Source organism: Caretta caretta, chromosome 4 (assembly GCF_965140235.1).
Source record: "Caretta caretta isolate rCarCar2 chromosome 4, rCarCar1.hap1, whole genome shotgun sequence".
NCBI lineage: Eukaryota > Metazoa > Chordata > Testudines > Cheloniidae > Caretta > Caretta caretta.
In genome coordinates this window covers 147,739,889-147,760,539 of record NC_134209.1, presented here as the reverse complement: position 1 = coordinate 147,760,539, position 20,651 = coordinate 147,739,889, and the positions used below count along the sequence as shown (strand labels likewise).

The following is a 20,651-nucleotide window of genomic DNA, read 5'->3' as shown; positions in this document are numbered from 1 at the left end:
GTAAGGGTCCCACACTTTCCTTGACCTTCTTCTTGTTGCTAACATACTCATAGAAACCCTTCTTGTTACTCTTCACATCCCTTGCTAGCTGCAACTCCAATTGTGCCTTAGCCTTCCTGATTACACCCCTGCATGCTCTAGCAATATCTTTATACGCCTCCCTAGTCATCTGTCCATATTTCCACTTCTTGTAAGCTTCCTTTTTGAGTTCAAACTCATCGAAGATTTCACTGTTAAGCCAAGCTGGTTGCCTGCCATATTTGCTATTCTTTCTGCACATCAGGATGGTTTGTTCCTGCGCCCTCAATAAGGCTTCTTTAAAATACAGCCAGCTCTCCTGGACTCCTTGCCCCCTCATATTAGCTTCCCAGAGGATCCTGCCCATCAGTTCCCTAAGAGAGTCTCAGTCTGCTTTTCAGAAGTCCAGGGTCCGTATTTTGCTACTCTTTCTTCCTTTTGTCAGGATCCTGAACTCACCCATCTCATTGTCACTGCTGCTTAGGTTGCCACCCACTCCTACTTGCCCTACCAATTCTTCCCTGTTTGTAAGCAGCAGGTCAAGAGGAGCACAGCCCCTAGTCGGTTGCTCCAGCACTTGCACAAGGAAGTTGTCCCCAACACTCTCCAAAAACTTCCTGGATTGTCTGTGCATTGCTGTATTGCTCTCCCAGCAGATGAAGTGTGATTGAAGTCCCCCATTAGAACCAGGTTTAACAGTGACAGAATTGGTGAAAACAGCAGCACAAAGAACCAAGTGTCATAAGGAAGGAAATGTAACTAAAACCTGCTTTAGTAATGCTTTAACCTTTTTTGGTTTTGTTTTTGAAACAAGAATTTAATGTTTAAGCATTTTGCTTGAATAGTCCTAAGAACCTCAGACATATTGTGTTAATGTATGACAATATGATAATGAATGTCCCTTACATTGTCTGAGGGTTTAACCTCTACTAGTAATATAAACTAATGGCAAGTTGCAAAATATTGGTTAATATTTCCCTCTCAAATAGCTGAATCCACTATAGCAGGAGATGCGCCTGCTGTACTCAGTAAGAAGGCCATTCTTTGGAAGTATCTTAATTCATCTTAAATTACAGATATACTCTGAAATATGACTAACAATGGTATCGTGGTGTTTCATGTGTGCTGTGTTTTCATAATGCCACATCACGTGCCATCTAACTGCCAGCTCTGCAAACTTTGTGCATTCAAAGTCAATTTCAATTCTTGCTTCTTGCACACAACCAAGAGTATAAGTTTTGGAAGCAAGAGAGACATTCAGTGACAATTGTGCAACTCAAATGCCTTCAATGGGATTACAAGTTCATTCTTTAAACTGACTGGCAATTAATTCTGTTGATGCACAGCAATACATAGAATCCAGTTCATTCCTTCTTAGCTGTGCTGGCATGTGAATGGTTAACAGGAGAAAAAAGCAGTAAAAAAAGGCATGTACAATAAGTACAGTAGCACCTCAGAGCTACGAACACGTCAGGAATGAAGGTTGTTTGTAACTCTGAAACGTTCACAACTCTGAACAAAAATGTTATGGCGGTTCTTTCAAAAGTTTTCAACTGAACATTGACTTAATACTGCTTTGAAACTATACTATGTAGAAGAAAAATGCTATTTTTAACCATCTTAATTTAAATGAAACAAGCACAGAAGCAGTTTCCTTACCTTGTCAAATCTGTTTTCTTTTTTAAGCTTCCCCTTTTTTTTTAGTAGTTTATGTTTAATGCAGCACTGTACTTGCTCTTTTTGGGGGTGAGGGTGGGGGAGAGGGTCTCTGCTGCTGCCTGATTGCGTACTTCCGGTTCCAAATGAGGTGTGTCACTGACCGGTCCGTTCGCAACTCTAGTGTTCATAACTCTGAGGTTCTACTGTAGCTATGACTCCATAAACAAAGGAAGCAGATTTGTTACAGGAGGTGCAATTTTATATAATCACTTTTTAGAGAAGAACAGTACTCCCATACTTATATGTTCAAAGGAGGTTTCATTTCATTACTATTTGATTTCGGAAGGCGATATGTCCATCTTTCTACAAGATACAACTATCTTGAACAAATTTGATAAGAAACTGGAGGTAACATAAAAAGCTACATACAATAGAATCCACTAATAAGAAATTCCATTTATAATGAAATAGAATGCAAGTCCCAAACTGTTTCAATGTGCCAATTTCACTTTCAGTCCCACTGACACATACTCCTTACAGAATGCTTTCATGTCAAGAGCAATTGGCGTGCTGTGTAACTTAAATGTGTACATTTATATGAATGGTAAAGCTGCCTTCATCTAGATTATCAATGAAAAGAATACTTTATGTAAATTAAAAGATGGATTTAAATAGGATGTGTTACAGGCTGCACTAAATATTCAATTTTGCCATTTGTTACAATTTCTATGCTTGAGTTTTCAGCCTTTAATCATAAGCCAACTATCCATTTCACAAAGATGGATGATTTCCATCTTCATGCTCCACATTCATTTATTTCACTAAATAAGTCTGTAAGTGATTCGATATATTAAATGGATTCACAAAATACTTTGATACCATGATGGGAAGCACCTTTAAAATATCTAAAATGATTGTCTTATGAGAACCCCAGAAGGTGGGACACATGTTATGCAGGTGATTTAGAATATCCTCAAGTAAGAAGGGTCAAAGCTCTATATAGAATACACCATATAGAAAAAAAAACAAGCTTGAACTTCACACAAAGAAATTTCAGAGGTTGGGGATATGCAGATATCAACAGCAGAAACAATTTCATCTATACTCCACTCCCCTTTCCCCCTCCATGGTAGTAATTAAATCAGAGAAGAATTCAACAACTTAAGTGAACTGAAGCCGTCCCACTGGTCACCCCATATTTCAGGTCCTCAAAACCTAAAAACTGTCCAATTGCAACGTGATGCTCTAACCTGATATATCATGCTGTGATGGCCACTGCTACCATGGAAGTTTTCTGAAGCCTCAAGTATTGGAGGTAAAGTTCTTCAAGCAAATGGCATGTAGTGAGCAAATAGTGAGATTTTGCAAAGGTATATTAAAATACTTCATATGCAAGAGTTTGTAAAAGTTCCTATGTCTTCATTGCTCTTTGGAACATGTGGTTCATAAGGATGCTAATAAATTAGAGAGAGTTCAGAGAAGAGCCACGAGAATGAATACAGGACTAGAATACATGCCTTATAGTGATAGACTCAAGGACCTCAATTTATTTATCTTAATAAAAGGAGGCTAATGGGTGACTAGATTACAGTCTTTCAGTATGTACATGGAGAACAAATATTTTATAATTGGCTCCTCAATCTAGCAGAGAAAGGTGTAACATGATCTAATGGTTGGAAACTGAAGCTACACAACTTCAGGATAGGAAAAGATGTACATTTTTAACAGTGAAGATAAAGGCACAATCTACCATGGGCAGAAGTGGAGTCTCCATCACTGGACATTTTTAAATAGAGATGGGATGTTTTTCTAAAAAATCTGCCCTAGGAATTGTTTTAGGGACATTCTATGGCCTGTGTTATAGAAGAGGTAGACTAATTGATCACAGTGGTCCCTTCGGGCTTTGGAATCGATGAATAACTTAACAGTCAGGTTATTCAGTAAAGAGAACTCAATCCAACACAGGAGAGAGAAATGAACCAACCTGCCAGTCAATGATATGGTTACAAACTATATCTCCAGGGACCACGTTAACTTGTTATATACGGGGGCAAAAAGAGCCAGACTATAGAATTTGTGTACTCCCAATTGCCTCAGTACAAGAATCATGACACAAGAAAACAATTTGTATATTTATTTTGAGTGGTAAAGGTACCATAAATATTAGATTTGCAAAATAGTCTTGCCTGGCTAGCCTCTTACTTTATTAGAAAACTTAAAGCTGTTAAAATAAGTTTCAAATTAGCGATACTAGCAGCTAAATTTGGTTGATCTACTGGCAATTTTGAAGAGAGGTTTATTTACTGTAATTTGTTCAAAGTAAATGCACGTCAGTTTAATACTGCTGATGTTTACACAAGTATCAAAGAGGATTTCACGTTCTCTCCATTAGGTGCTTGTCAGACACTGTACTTTAGTTTCACAAACATAAGCTGAGAGGAAAAACATTGTTTGCAATTCAAATAATCAGTAAAATTCCACTGCAAGTTTCTACATTGAATTTCCTTCCTCCTTAGTTGTGATATTCTAAAACTGTATTATTTTTTATAATCCAAGAGATTATTTTTCCTGTACAAATAGAGCAACTGTTTTATAAACTGTCATAAAAGATGAGGATTACAGGTAAAATAAAATATTAGCTACATCATACCACTTTCACGTGACCATTCCAAAAAAATGCTATTTTTAGAGGTACATTGTCCTGCTTCTGGCAAGGATTACTGAATACAGCACATTCAAGACGGAATAAACTGAAGTGGAAAGGTGAATAGTATGCTTTATACAATGCTCATAGGCTTAATATGGTTAAGTCAAACTAAATCTACTGACAGCAAAGAACTAGAGTGCAAATAGAGAAGAATACCAAGATATTTTTCAACAAGAACTTACCTGTGTTTTCAAAGGAAGCTTGGCAAACTAAGTTTTTAAATGAACTCCACAACGTGGCTTTCATAAAATGGAAGTTATTCAGACAGAGCTAACCCAGAAACAGATTTCTGTAACTTTTCAAAAACAGGCCCTCTACATTTTGCAGTTTTAATTCTTAAATGATTTAAAATGATTATTTTCTAAAAGTAGGGGAGGAAAAGAAAAAAAGACATCCTCCACCAATATACTTTAAAAACCAACTGAAGTGGTTTTGGAGAGAGGTGGAGCAACAAGGGGAAAAAAGCCAGATTTCAGCATTGGCAAGAACACAGCTATCTCTAGCACAAAAGAGCATTTATATGCTCCGAGTCCAGCTTAAAAAGGCAAGGAGAGGGGGCAGGACAGCCAGAAACACAAGGCAAATTTGAATCAAGGACCTTAGGAACAATATTTATTTAAGTAGTATCATCTACTGTAGATTTCTACAGCTTTTTTAAAAAGCTTTGTACTAGACAGATTTGATCATGCAGAACACGTCAAAGACGAGAATGAGCTAGTACAACAGAACTTGTGTACTCGGAATATTCATTATGCTATTCCAACTAGAAAACAAGAAGGCCAATCTGATCAATACACATCATTAGATTTGAATAAAGAAAAATGGCTAAAAATGTTTAAGTTGCAAAGAAATGACATAGAACTACTCTGTCTTTGCTAGCTTAGCAAACAAGCCACAATTTGAAATTATCACATTTTAAATGAATTCACCACAGTTTAAGAACTGAAAACAGTAGTTTCAAAAGAAAATTAGCACATTTTAAGTATTTGCAGAAAGTTTAAAAATGAAACATGTTGCTGCAATGGTCAAAACTGCAGGAGGCAGCCTTCTTAAAAAAAAAAAAAACAAAAAAAAAAACCACGTCCTAGACACTTTGCAAGATGGAGTCTGAACTAACAAATTAAGTCAAGCTACTTGTTCCAAAGGGCTTGCAATCTGAATTCGATAGGACATACATGGTAAAACAATGAACAATAATTTAGGAAAGGGCATTGAGTGGAGAGATTACTAGAGAGGCAGAGGCAGGAAATATTCCTAAAAAGTGTGGGATTTAAGATAAGAAGGAGGGAAGGGATAGGTTGTTTCACTTAAAATAAAAATAAAATAAAATAAAATTCCGGTAATGTCTAAGAATCCCAATCAAGAAGCAGTTATTAGGCAGTCCCTTCCCAAAACAGTTCACAAGGTAGGTGAGGAAACACCACAATAGAAAGTAAGAAGCTGAGTGTGGAAAAACAAGGGAAAAGATCAAGGAAAGGAGTGGGAGAAATATAAAATGCTAGTGAATGAGTCGGAGAAAATGAGATGGGGGAAGATTACACAGAGCCTTAAAGGCAAGGTTAAATCCCTCACTGCAGACCCTGGAGGACAATTATATTTTCTCATGCAATAATTTTTCAATTATCCTTTAGGAATTCTTCCCTGGACATCTTTTATACAAAAGCATTCTGTGAACTGCTATGCAAGGATTATGAGGAAGTGGAAGGAGCAACTGTTGGAGCAAGAGACACTAGCATTTTCTACGCCATGTATAAATCTAGGCTACCTCAAGTTCATGAGGAGAAAATAAACTAAATTGTGCAATATAAAGAATTACGGGAAAAGAAGAAAATAATTGGACTGTGAGAAACTAATTCTGTTTTGAAGTTATGGCAAAGGTCAGAACTTTCCCAGGAGAAGCAGAGGAGAATTTAAGAAATTTGCACAGAACTAAGGCAAATATACTATTGTTGGTGAATGTGCAATGCGGAACAAGCCACACAATTCAGATGTGGCATTTAAAGAGCCAAATTGGGCAGGTTCTGGCAGTAGAATGGGAAGCATAATGTGGGACGATATACAGTGTCCTAGAATTCATTATGGCAAAATTTTTCAAGTAGTATGAAGAAAAGCAAACCTGCTAATGCGTCTGTAAGAGTTATACAATAATTGTGTGTCAAGGGAAAGCAAGGTAAATAATTCAGGGTAGTTTAGTAATTAGGCTCTGACAGAAGACTGCAAAGTTGAGTTTTGTTATAAGCAAAATAAAAAGTTAATTCAATTCTTGAAAAACACTGTCTACACAAAAAATTGCTTTGAACATTTCTCAAGCACTCCTAGTACCTTTACAATTACATCTGCTCAAAGCAAGTCCCATCAATGCCTTACACGAAACTCAACAGAACCAAAGCATATGGTGGTGTGGTGACAGGAAAAGAAAGTGTCACTGGAAGGGGAACAAGGTCAGGCACCATAGAACCTGCTGTCACAGACATGTTTCATTGAGGACAATGCAGAGAACTCAGGTAATGAAAGAAACTCCACACACGACTTATGATTTCATCTTTGTATTAGCTAGAGAATGGGAATGAAAAGGAGTACAAGAGTTGGGTTTATACTTCACAGAGTGTGGTCACTATTACTCTAAGGGAAAAAAATTTCTTCCCTCTCCAGAGAACAAACGAGCAAGGCACGGAACACATTCTGGTTGCTATTTAACAGCCTCAAGAATAATGGTCCTCCAGGCTCACCCCAAAAACACCCCTTTGCCTGCACCTCCAGATGCCAATTAATCAAGCACAACGGTTCTCAAAGTGTGGGTTGGGATGCCAAAATGGGTCACAACCCCTTTTTAATGGGCTCGCCACGACAGGCGTTAGACTTACTAGTACCAAGGGCTGAAGGCTGAGCACCACCGCCCAGGGCCATGGGGCTCTGGCTTCAGCTTCAGGCCTGGGCAGTGGGACTCAGGCTACAGCTTTGGCCCCTCTGCCCAGGGCAGCGGAGCTCAAGCTTCGGCCCCCGTGGCCCCCCCACAAGGGGCTTGGGCTTCATTCCCCCCTCCTGGAGTCATGTAGTAATATTTGTTGTCAGAAGGGAGTTGCTGTGCAATGAAATTTGAGAACCTCTGATTCTAGCTCAAGGCCATCACCATGTTTCACAGAATCATAGAACTGGATGGGACTTCGAGAGGTCATCTAGTCCCGTCCACTGCACTCAAGGCAGGACTAAGTATTATCTAGACCACCCCTGACAGGTATTTGTCCAGCCTGCTCTTAAAAATTCCCAGTAATGGAGATTCCACCACCTCCATAGGCAATTTATTCCAGTGCTTAACCACTCTGACAGTCAGGAAGTTTTTCCTGATGTCCAACCTAAACCACCCTTGCTGCAATTTAAGTCCACTGCTTCTTGTCCTATCCTCAGAGGTTAAGAATAACATTTTTTTCCCGCTCCCCCCTATAGCAACCTTTTATGTACTTAGAATCATAGAATCATAGAATATCAGGGTTGGAAGGGACCCCAGAAGGTCATCTAGTCCAACCCCCTGCTCGAAGCAGGACCAATTCCCAGTTAAATCATCCCAGCCAGGGCTTTGTCAAGCCTGACCTTAAAAACTTCTAAGGAAGGAGATTCTACCACCTCCCAAGGTAACGCATTCCAGTGTTTCACCACCCTCTTAGTGAAAAAGTTTTTCCTAATATCTAATCTAAACCTCCCCCACTGCAACTTGAGACCATTACTCCTTGTTCTGTCATCTGCTACCATTGAGAACAGTCTAGAGCCATCCTCTTTGGAACCCCCTTTCAGGTAGTTGAAAGCAGCTATCAAATCCCCCCTCATTCTTCTCTTCTGCAGGCTAAACAATCCCAGCTCCCTCAGCCTCTCCTCATAAGTCATGTGTTCCAGACCCCTAATCATTTTTGTTGCCCTTCGCTGGACTCTCCCCAATTTATCCACATCCTTCTTGTAGTGTGGGGCCCAAAACTGGACACAGTACTCCAGATGAGGCCTCACCAATGTCGAATAGAGGGGAACGATCACGTCCCTCGATCTGCTCGCTATGCCCCTACTTATACATCCCAAAATGCCATTGGCCTTCTTGGCAACAAGGGCACACTGCTGACTCATATCCAGCTTCTCGTCCACTGTCACCCCTAGGTCCTTTTCCGCAGAACTGCTGCCTAGCCATTCGGTCCCTAGTCTGTAGCTGTGCATTGGGTTCTTCCGTCCTAAGTGCAGGACCCTGCACTTATCCTTATTGAACCTCATCAGATTTCTTTTGGCCCAATCCTCCAATTTGTCTAGGTCCTTCTGTATCCTATCCCTCTCCTCCAGCGTATCTACCACTTGAAAACTATCATCATGTCCCCTCTCACTCTTCTCTTCTCCAGACTAAACAAACCCAATTTTCCCTCATAGGTCATGTTTTCTAGACCTTTAATCATTTTTGTTGCTCTTCTCTTGAATTTCTCCAATTTGTCCACATCTTTCCTGAAATGTGGCACCCAGAACTGGACACAATACTCCACTTGAGGCCTGATCAGCGTGGAATAATTATTTCTCGTGTTTTGCTTACAATACTCCTGCTAATACATCTCAGAATGAGGTTTGCTTTTCTTGCAACAGTGTTAGACTGTTGACTCATATTTTGGTTGTGATCCACTATGAGCCCCAGATCCCTTTCCAAAGTATTCATTCCTAGGCAGTCATTTCCCATTTTGTATGTGTGCAACTGATTGTTCCTTCCTAAGTGGAGTACTTTGCATTTGTCCTTATTGAATTTCATCTTATTTACTTCAGACGACTTCTCCAGTTTGTCCAGATCATTTTGAATTTTAATTCCATCCTCCAAAGCACTTGCAACCCCTCCCAGATTGGTATTTTCGGCAAACTTAATGGTATAGAGAGTACACTTATAATCTAAATCATTGATGAAGGTATTGAACAGAACCGGACCCAGAACCGATCCCTGCGGGACCCCACTCATTATGCCCTTCCAGCATGACTGTGAACCACTGATAACTACTCTCTGGGAACGATTTTCAAACCAGTTATGCACCCACCTTATAGTAGCTTCATCTAGGTTGTATTTCCCTAGTTTAGTTTATGAGAAGGTCATGCAAGACAGTGTCAAAAGCCTTACTAAAGTCAAGGTATACCACATCTACCCCTTCCCCCCTATCCACAAGGCTTGTTACCCCATCAAAGAAAGCTATCAGGTTGGTTTGACAAGATTTGTTCTTGACAAATCGATGCTGACTGTTATTTATCACCTGATTATCTTCTACATGTTTGCAAACTGATTGCTTACTTATTTGCTCCATTATCTTTCTGGGTACAGAAGTTAAGCTGACTGGTCTGTAATTCCCTGGGTTGTCCTTATTTCCCTTTTTTATAGATGAGCACTATATTTGCCATTTCCCAGTCTTCTGGAATGTCTCTCATCTTCCATGACTTTTCAAAGATAATTGCTAATGGCTCAGATATCGCCTCAGTCAGCTCCTTGAGTTTTTTACTGTGCTGTTGCAAACAGCCAACCATTGAGAGCATTCCCCTAATCATAGCAGCATGCCTATTGCTCTCAGCCAGTCTGGGGTCTGAACTACAGCTTCTGGTTCTGGTGAATGAAACGCTGTTTCCTCACTTCCCTGGTCTGTTCACCCAACATGGAATATAGCCTTTTCAGATGACAATCATGCTTGCTGGGCAAAGAATAGAACTATGGATGTCATCAACAGTCCAAGCACAATCTGGGAAACATCTTGCAAAAACACTTCATAATCTCAGCGACATTGTGCACTTTGATTACACATCTCATGTAGGGCACTATGTATTACCGTCTCCAGCTAAAGAGCCCCCACAGTGGGCTTGGCAACATGAAATGCATATATCCATCAGCAGTACTCATCTGAGGTTGCCAGTTTTCACAGAGTAATTACTACTCTAGTTAATGGCAAGTACACGTGGAAGAATTTATGCTCTTATGTCTGGACAAGTTCCCCAGAGATACAGAAACTGTATGCCTCATTCAGACATTCTATATCAACAACAGCACCTCATTCTAAGTCTCGATCACAGCTCTGTTTCCCCCCGTCACTGGAAGTATTCCTGGCCCAAAAAAGGCACTTGGTTTGCTTGTGATAAAAATACCTGTCATGCAGAATCAAATGGCAGCAGAGGCTCAGAAATGGTAGTGGAGAAAGCTCCAGGAGATCATGAGGGTGATCAGAGAGCAAGAACTACAGTCCATGGAGTCCTTGTTACAGCTGCTGACAGTGCAAATAAGTAAGAGAAGACCGGGTCACTCTCTTATTCAGGCCAAGGTCAACTGCCAGCTGACTCCTGGAGCTTTCTCCACTACCATTTCTGAGCCTCTGCTGTCATTTGACTCTGCATGACAGGTATTTTTATCACAAGCAAACCAAGAGCCAGCTCAGCTCCCTTGGGGTGTACACTGTTTTTGTAGTAAGCACATAAAAGATCATTCCCAAAGAGTGGTTTGGGGTATTCACCCTGTCTCCCAGGCCAGGATATCCTTCTGGTTTCCACACCACCTTACAAGTTCTATACATCCCGATGCCATGAAGCTGTGACAGGGATAGGGAGTTTGGAATATGCAAAATGTTCTGGGACTGAAGCACCAGAAGTGAGTATTAAGGCTAGTTAGTGTGGGTGATGAACCTTCCTAGGTCCAAGTGGTATTATAAACACTTATCTGTAATATTTAACCTTGAAACTGTTAAAGATGCACCTCTCATTACTCTCATCATCTGTACTGGTTCCATGCCAACAACATCAAATATTTTTTAAAAAACCCTTATTTTTGCCACCAAAAATTAGCAGGAATGATTCTTGTTCTCTGGGTATTCAATCTGTTGAGTAGGAGGTGCCATTTTTACTGTAATTTTTCTGACTACAACCATACCTTGGGCAAAAAAAGTCTCACATTATCCCCATGTACAGTACCTGCTAAGGATTTCTAAAAAGAGTAGTCCAACAAACTATTAAAAAAAAAAGAAAGAAAAAAGAAAGTTTACAAAGGTTTCATCTTGTCAGACTAGAGAAAACACAAAAAGAAAAAAACATTTTGAAGTAAAAAGAATGTGCAGATTCACTAGGTTAAAAATTGCAACTGTGGTGTCTATTGCAAAGTAGCTGAGAATATGATTTCAGAACTAAGCAAAAACATAAGCGAAGTGTCTGACCCAGTATGGCCATTCTTATGTTCTAATCCCTCTGCTGATGTAGGACTAATGTAATGGGGTGTACTTATGCCACATGTGACCAGAACAGCAAGGGGTAAACAGAGGGCACTGAACCAAAGAAGAGAACCAACCCACAAGCCTCATCATTCCGGGAGCAAAGCCTCCAGCTGTGTCTAGGCAAGAACAAGAAATGAAAAGAGGCAGCAGAACCTATAAAAGCTTCCTCTATTAGTTTCCACACCAACGGTCTGCGTTTTTTGACATTTGGTTACTTTTCCCTGAGAGTGAGAAACAATATGCTATATTTGTTATGAAAGCTAAAGACTGAGTTTTTTAATATATTTCTATGACAACACTGGACCACGCTGACTGCCCCCCTGAAATAATCAGAATCCCAATTTCTTTGCTTCTGGGGCAGCAGATTTTCCCAGGTACAGTTCCAGATCTGCAGGAGACAGCGACAGTGCCAGTGCCAGAAGATTGGGGGGAAGAGGGGGACACATTTTGGAATTGCTTGCCAAAGATCTTTGTGCATCCCTTGTCTGGTGCTGTGTTCCACTGTCTGAGGCTGTGGCTCAACTCAGACAATGCACAGCATATCACATTTACGGATGCTTTAGGGAAGGAAGAGATGACAAGTTGTGTTAATAGAGTATATCTATTAGTTATTAAGAGAGTTCTTACCTGTATTTTTATCGGCCAGGTGAAGTTGCTCACGTAAACAAAGAAAGTGATGTTGGGGTTGCTCCGGAAATCAAATTTCTCATTGGAGAAGCTGTCCTTGTATTCCTTTATGTTGGACCTTGAAACAACTGGAATCTCCTCCCCTGCCTGGGTGCCAGCTGTTTCAGAATTTAAAAAGTAGCAATAAAAGTTTGCTTTCAGCACCGATCTTAAGTGATTTTCAAAGGGGACCAATTATCCTTAGTTATTAAGCTATGGCTGTGACAGTAAAAGGAACTATTCATCTGAAGACTGCAATTTTGAGTTGTATTTCATTAGTAGAATCAATGAACACACAAAATATTGCATTACAAAAAATTAGATCAGCATTTCCACTGTCTCCAATGCACATTATCAAGATGTGAGAATTGGAAAACTGGAGAGGGGAAAACTAAAATTCCTTTCTTAATTTAATTTCTTTCCCACATCCCAATTTCTAAAATGTAACATATAGTGTTTAATTATTCCCGTACAGTTGAGATTCTGGTTTACTTTTCTCTTTTACCTGCAAAACTCGTTGACCAAGTTATGTTCAGGTTGAAGTTTTTAGATGCGTTGATAAACATGTCCAGGTCTCTATTTTGCTGATTTAGAGAAAAAGAGAGAGAAGAAAACAGTTATTTTTAACAGATGTCATTCAACTAAAATTGATCTGTTTTGAAAGCAACTCTCACTAAAAGTGTCAGAACTATAGTTATTTCACAGTATGTTGAATAAAATACTCATCTACATGTGAGAGCACTAACATCCAGCAAGACACATTTTAAAGATCCACCGTATATAAAATAGAACATAGCTGTACATTTTCATTTGGATCTCCCCAAAAAGAAAAGTTTACTTCAATGTAATTCCAAACCATATTCATTTAGGGTTCTTTGCAGACTATCTTAAGTATGATTCTGGGGTCACTGGCAGTGGCAGCATTCAAATATATTTTAATGCAAACACATTTAGATAATTTTTGGTTTTAAATACTCTTCCCCCGCCCCCAATAAAACAATTAATTTTGTATCCTCACAAAATATCTGCCCTGGTCTAGATTTCAATTCATGTTACCTATTGGTATTCCTCCCCACCTCCATCTTTGCTCTGACAATGGCCCTCCATATGTTCCTCTCGCTCCAATATCTGTGCCTTCTTTTATAAAATTAAATAATAATATAAATTTTTATAATAGAATATAAATTTATAGCCTCTTTTGTGATAACTGGGCCTACAAATTTTCCCTAACTCTGAGCTCAACTGTGAAAAGTGAGTGAAAGTTCACAAAATGTTACAATAACTCATAATAAATGTTGACAGGGAAAAAGTGCAAAAAGACTGAATTAGCCTAAACAAAAAAAGGCCTCCTGATATAACTCAAGGACTGTGTTAAGACCATGCCTGGTCAACAAGAAAAGTATGGGACTGGAAATTAATTAACCAAAATTGGTGAGTCAGAAATTAGGTCTAACTGGTGCACAAAATAATGAGGGGATGGGACCATTCTGTCCATCACTCCCTTTTGGGGTCCTTAACAAAAAAAGACTTGGGGTAAGGGGAAATACAGACAGATGGCTGACTAGAGAAGAGGAAGGTGAAAACTTCATCATGACAGCTGCCAACCCCACCATCTCCTCAGACTCTTCATCGTCTGGTTACGGAGAGATGTCCTGAGCAGACTGGGCCAAGGAAGAGGGACCCAGACAACATCACCATTGCCACTTCAACTGGCTCATGCTAATCCCAAATATCACCTGACACGTGAGGCTGTGTCTCATACACATCCTTCTCTTTTCTTTCCTTCCCCTGTTTCCCAAAAGGTTCTTTTCCTTCCCACCATATTTCTTCTCTTTCCTAGCCCTCTCCTTTTTCCTTTTGTCCAGCTATTTGTCTTATTAGACAACAATGCATATGTTGCAACATTGCTGTAAGCCTGAGCCCGGAAAGGCAGCTAAAAGCAAAGCCTTAAACATCCCGATGCTGGTACAAGTTTGTCAGGTCTCAGAGTCACTGATAAGACCTTGTGCTGTGCTTGTATTTCTCCAGCAGTGAAGCTGCAAGTGAGAGATAACACTAGAGACAGAAGTTGTATTTTCTATCTTTGTTGTTCTTCACTTTTCCCTTTTGTGTGCATTTCATTTGTTTTGTCTTTTAGGAAATGGGATCAGATTTCAACGACTGTAACAATAGCTCCTGCCCATTATAAGTAACTAAGGATAGTTAACATCCGTAGTACCATCTAAGAGACTTTCAGACAAGTGGGCATGTTTTTAAAGACTCTCTCTGGCTAAAGGGAGAGGGAAGAAGGAATGTTGTGAGAATGAAACTTATTAATGCTTTCCTTTTTAAATGCTTTTTAACGGTTTTTTCCTTATTTTCTGTATTCCTAATAAGGGATTCAAACGATTCTTAATAGTGTTTGCCATGTACTAGGCAGGCTGGGGTCTCTGTATACCAAACCCCAAACCTTTTTTTAACACTGCTTAATGCTGGACAGCAATAGCACCATGTTAGTATCTTTGACTCTTTGGATCCATATATTCCATCTAACTAAATACAACAGAGCCCTTGCTTGGTTTGACACCCCGGTCATGGAGTGCAGGTCCCATGGGGCCTCATTACACTGATGGGTGCCAAGGGGAGGTCATCCTGGCCCCCAAAGCCATGGTTTCCCCATTATTAGCCTGGAGGCTGTGGTTGTTGATCCTGCGGGAGAATGCAGGGCTCTCTCTTAGAGCCAAGAGGCTCCTTAAGAGCAGCCAACAAGGAACTGTAAGCTGCATTCCAAGGAGAAGTCTCTGCTCAAGAGTGTGTTTGGAGAAGTTCCTGTACTCAGCTGGATTGAGCAGACAGACAATATTACTGCTTTGACTTATCCCATCCACAGCATCTTTTGGTAGGAATGATGTGAGCACTGAAAAAAATGGGAAGTGGTTTTGTCTGCACTGAAGGAGTCTGTGTCATTCACCGTATCAAGGAGCCTCCTGTTTGTACTGCAATAGCACCACGGACCACAAAGATGGATCAAGGCCCCATTATATTAGGCTCTGTACAACCAGCTCAGTGCTGGTGGCCTCTGAGCTATGTTCTGATGTTCTTGGAGCCTGATTTAAGACATGGAGTACTGTTGCTTTTTCCTGTGTCCCCACCCCTCAGTTCCAAGGATGAAACTGACAGCATTAACTCGCTGCAGTGTTTGGACCAACAGGACGTTTTCCTGCACAACAGGATCAGAGAAATTTTGGGATTCTGAATTCAGCTGGTTATTAAACACAGAAGAAGCCCTGGTGTTAACTGACTAAGAGTTATTCTGGCTAGCCCATGGGCTTTGTCCCTGCAGAATAACTGGAAGCTGACCTCTCTCTGTGCTCTTGAGGTGAAAGAGAAGCGACCTTCACTGATGCACAGGAGTCACCATGAATGTGGAGCTGCACTTGAAGTCAGATACCTTACATGACTGCTCTATATTTCCATTCCAAAAGGAGATGCCTTTTGCACCAGGAAGAAAAGCAAAATAAACAACAGAATGAACTGTGCCATGGCATAATTCTACACTGACTAACTATATTAGAGTAAAAGAAAGTGAAGAAAGCAGACACAATAAGATACAAGACTAACTGCAAGCAACAACAGAAAGCTAGAGGGGTTTGACTACATATTCCAGAAGTACAAAGCTAGTGAACTGCAGGTTTAGGCTGCGGTTCCTTTTGCCCCGCTTTGGCCACAAACATTTGGAGCTGCAAGGAAGCAAGATGTAGCTACACAGATTGAGGACATTCTGGCTAGCACATGGACTATGCATGTGCACCAAGGCGGTAGTTCTGTTCAAAGAACAGTATGAGCCACTCTCTTCAGTGCAAGGAGAAGGCAGATTTTTTTAAACAAAGTATGAAATGTAGGGATATCAAAAAGGAAGAGACCATACTCACCTCTTCAGGTGTTGCTACAAAATTGATTGCAGTATAGTAGCGATCGTCCTCTTGGGAAAGGCTGAAGGTGAACTGATAGTCGATAAGAAGAGTATCTGTAAAGAATACATGCAAAAAAGGTGAAAAAGTGCCTTGAAATAAAACAAGCTTCTGGAAAGCAAGGCAGGTAAGTGATTTCTGATTTAGATTAAGCAAACAGCTTACTGCAACAAGAGAGAGTTACTGCACTGTTATAATCTGCCCTCAACAGAAAGTTGAGTTTGGGAGAGAATAATGAACACTTTAGACACCTCACTATACCAACCTCAGAGGGTATTACATCCTACTCTATTAAAGTTAACCCAACTTTTTTTTTTTTTTGGAAGAGAAGGGGGGAAAGGTTTACATTTTTCAAGCAGGACATCTGATAAAAGTCTCCATCCTAAGAGAACTTGGTAGAAGGGAAATGTGGTTGACTACATAATTTAACCACATTTTCCTTAGTTCTTGTCGTTTCACCAAGTCTAAAGTATCTATCAAAACTGTTTATCAATGTTATGGGAGTTTAAAGAAGACCAAACATTTTTGAATGGCAGAATACAATGTTCCCATTAGAACAGTGTGGGGAAAAACATCTAGCAAAACTGGTAAACCACCACATTTTCACTGCATTTGGGAAAAATCAAAGGCCAGGCAAATACAATAAAATTGCTACTACGGCTAATAAAACAAGGCCTTTTTCAAAAAGTGGGTTGAGGCTTCATGACGCACCAATATCTTATCTTGTTCTCTTTTCTCTTTTCCCTACCCCTCCCCTCCCATGAAAGAAGCCTAATCCAGTCCACCGCAGTCTCTACTGGGCTCAAAGGAGTGCACAAAGGAACTAAATATTTAATGAAGTATTTGTAGCCATCATGACAATACACAGCACTGACAATAACTTTTTTAAAGATCATCATGTTCCCAGTCTTCTGGGCTTCAAAATTACTATCAAGAAGCCTGCCCTACACTGTGCTGTTTCTCCTTTCCCATGTGTTTGGCATAAGCAACATTGTTGTGTTTGATAACTGCACAAGATTATCTTTAAAACCTATCAGTGCTGCTCCTCGACTGCCCAAGCAGGATTTAGCACACTTCTAATTTCCACACCTCCTTAGAAATCCTGTCTGAACCCTTCATTGCTATTTAATTTAAGATGTTTTTTCATCTAATGTCTTTCTAAAAGTGTTGATCTCAAATATTTAAGAGTGGTAAAATAAGATAAAACTAGGATAATCTGAAATTTAGTAGTGTAAAGACAGTATTTCCTAATCCAGAATTTCCTAAGTATTTCTCAAACTTCATTGTACTGCGACCCCTTTCTGACAACAAGAATTATTACGTGACCCTGTGGGGGGAACCAAGCCTGAGCCCACCCAAGCCCTGCCACCGCTGGTGGGGAGGGGGTGTGAAGCCAAAGCCTGAGGCTCAGACTTCAGCCCTAGGTGGTGGGGTTTGGGCTTCAGCTTTGGCCCCAGACCCCAGCAAGTCTAATGTCAGCCCTGGCAACCCCATTAGAACAGGGTCCCGACCCACATTTTGAGAACCACTGTCCTAACCCATCTGCATTTAAACAGATGTGCGAAGTAAAATAGATGTAACTTATTTGCTCCTATATATCAAATAAGACATTTACTATTTTCAGGCAAAGAAAAGCAGTTGTACTTACAATAACATGTTCCTTTAAGTGGATTTCCTTGGTATCGATTTTCTACCTCACACCTAAAAAGAATATTTTTTTTAAATCAATGTTGGTTTTCAGTCTGATTTTCTCCTTTTTTTTGGCTTGAATCTCTATCCATTTAAAAACAATTACGGAACACAACTTGAGCTCAGAAGATAACTGTATACAATGAAAAACAAAAAGGTGCAAGTCTGAAGCTGTAATGAGATATTGAAGAAACCATGGAAACTTGGAAGACCCAAGCAAGCAAGTAGAAAGCAATGAAACTGAAGTATGAAAATTACAGGAAGGAGGTGTTACTCACCTTGTGCACTAATGTGTCCCCCTGCAGGTGCTTCACTTTAGGTGTGCACGTGCCCCTGTGCCTCTGACCAGAGATTTTTGGTAGCAGTGCCCATTCTGCCCACACATGAGCCCTGCACATCCTCGTGCCCCGTACCAAGGCTTCACATGGTGGAGCAGGCAAACCGCTCTCAGTTCTTCCTCTATCGCAAAGCCCACACAGGCAGCTCCTAAGCAGAGGGGAAAAGGGTGGGTAGTGGAGCACCCACAGGGGGATGCACCTCAAAGAATTCCAGTTACTGCACAACATGAGTAACTCCTCCATCTTCAAACAGAATCCCTGTGGGCACTCCACTTTAGGTGGCTCCCTATCAGTAACCCTTTGAGAAGTTGGAAGTTTTGGAGCAGAGTCCATTACCAAAGAGACAACTGCGTTGCCTATTGCTGCATCTGATCTGGCAGTGTAAATAGGGCACAGTGTCAGAAAACATGTACATCAAGGATCATGCTGCAGCCCTGCAGATTTAAGCAACCAGAACATCTCTGAGTAGAGATGCAGACAGTGATCTAGTAGAGCGTGCACTCACTCTTAGGAGAGGCGTAACCGCAGCGAAACCATAGCAGGCAATAATACATCCAGAAGATACATTTAGAAAGTTTCTGAGTGAAGATAGGTGCTCCATTAGACTTCTCTGCAACGGAAATAAAGTCTGGGGGTCTTACTGAATGGCCTAGTCCTGTCCAAGTGAAAAGCTAATGCTCTTTTAACAGCTAACATATGAAATGAAGGCTCTTGTGTAAACTGATGCAACTTAAGGGAAAAAACAAAAAATTAATAGTTTGGTTGATATGAACTCCAGAGGAGTAAGAACTTTGAATGGGGTCATAGAGATACCTTCTCCTTGGAGAACAAAGTAAAAAGACGGCTTCTGCAATTAGCGTCCCCGTTTCCCCATCCCCTTGAGCAGAAATGTTGGCCACCAAGAAGGCGGTCTTCACAGACAGATATAAAAGTGAGCACATGTCTGCTTCCTGAGACGGTTAAGAACAAGGTTTAAAACCCAAAAGCAGTGTAGGGGCTCTTATCTGTGGGAAAAGATTGATAAATACTTTTACAAATCTCACTGTGGTTGGATGAGTGAATAATAAGAAACCTTCTCCTGACACGTGGAAAGCTGTTATTGCTGTTAAATGAACCTTGATGGAATTCCAGGAAAGGCCTGAATTTTTCAATTCCAACAGGTAGTCCAAGATTGAGGAAAGAGAGACTGGACAGAAAACCGATGGCATTGGTTACACCAAAGGCTATAACTTCTCCATTTCTGAAGGTAAGTATGTCTATTAGATTTCTTTCTGCTATTCAACAGTATCTTTGTACTTCTGATGAGCATAAGGTCTCTGAAGAACCACTGAAGAACCAAGACTGCGGTGAAAGGTCTGACTCACATCCTGAGACAATACTGGAGATTTTATCTGTAGCCTCCACAGAGGATAAGAGGTGAGCCTGAGGAGGTTCAGAAACCAAACGTATATTGGCCAAGTTTGCTACAATCAAAATGACTTTGGCTTGGTCCTCTCTGTTCTTGATAAGGATCTTTAAGAGCAATGGAGTTGGAGGATCTGCATAGAGAAGACCCTTTGTCTATATAATGAGGAAAGCGTCTCCTAGAGATTGGGGATCGAGACTCCCTCTGGAACAGAATTTCCTGCACTTTGTTTTGACTGCTGTGGCAAAAAAATTAATCTCTGGAAATCCCCAAGTCAGGAGTATTTTATTGAGCACTCAAGAGTCCAACTCCTATTCGTAATTTAAGGACAAATGTCTGCTCAGATCATCTGCCATGGTGTTTTGTATATCTGGAAGGTAAGAAGCCCAGATGACTATCTGGCTATGAAACAGTTCCAAAGTTTTACCGCTTTGAGGCAAAGTGAGAGGAACACACTCTGCCCGGACGATTGATTTAATACATGCATGCTACGTTGGCTGTCATGATCTTGATGGACTTGTTTTTGAGCAGGGGAAGGAAGTGGAGGAAAGCATTTTTGACCACCCTTAATTCCAAGAGATTGATGTGTAAGCAGTGTTCCAGTTGTGACCATTTTCCAGGGCCTGTGTGAGGACCCAAATGTACTCCCCATTCCAAGAGGGAAGAGTCCGATGTTAATATGACTATAGGAGGGATTCTGGTTGAACAGAATTCCTGCATTAACTTTGGATAGATTCCGCCACCAGATGAGTGACTGTAGGACCTGATTGGGTACAGGTACTTGCTTGTTGCGACTGTGTTTGTTGGGTGTATGAACAATCCTGAGCCACCCCTGAAGACATCAAAGATGCAACCTGGCATTTTGCGCCACAAAACCACAAGCTGCCACGTGTCCCAGCAGTTGCAGACATGTCCCTGCTGGAACTTGAGGGCTGAGCAACACTGTTTGTATAAGGTAATTTAGAACAAGGAACC

At 40.6% G+C, this 20,651-nt stretch overlaps 1 protein-coding gene across 1 annotated transcript in view; it reads right to left on the bottom strand.

Annotated features, from left to right (window-relative positions):
* ATRN (attractin) overlaps positions 1-20,651 on the bottom strand; it is a 273,056-nt gene that overhangs the window by 97,438 nt on the left and 154,967 nt on the right. Inside the window, exons 21-24 of the mRNA XM_048846395.2 lie at positions 17,893-17,945; positions 16,206-16,300; positions 12,800-12,878; positions 12,256-12,413 (exon numbers count right to left, since the gene is read on the bottom strand). Of these exons, the coding sequence (XP_048702352.2) occupies positions 12,256-12,413; positions 12,800-12,878; positions 16,206-16,300; positions 17,893-17,945 (385 nt within the window). The remainder of the gene's footprint in view (positions 1-12,255; positions 12,414-12,799; positions 12,879-16,205; positions 16,301-17,892; positions 17,946-20,651) is intronic.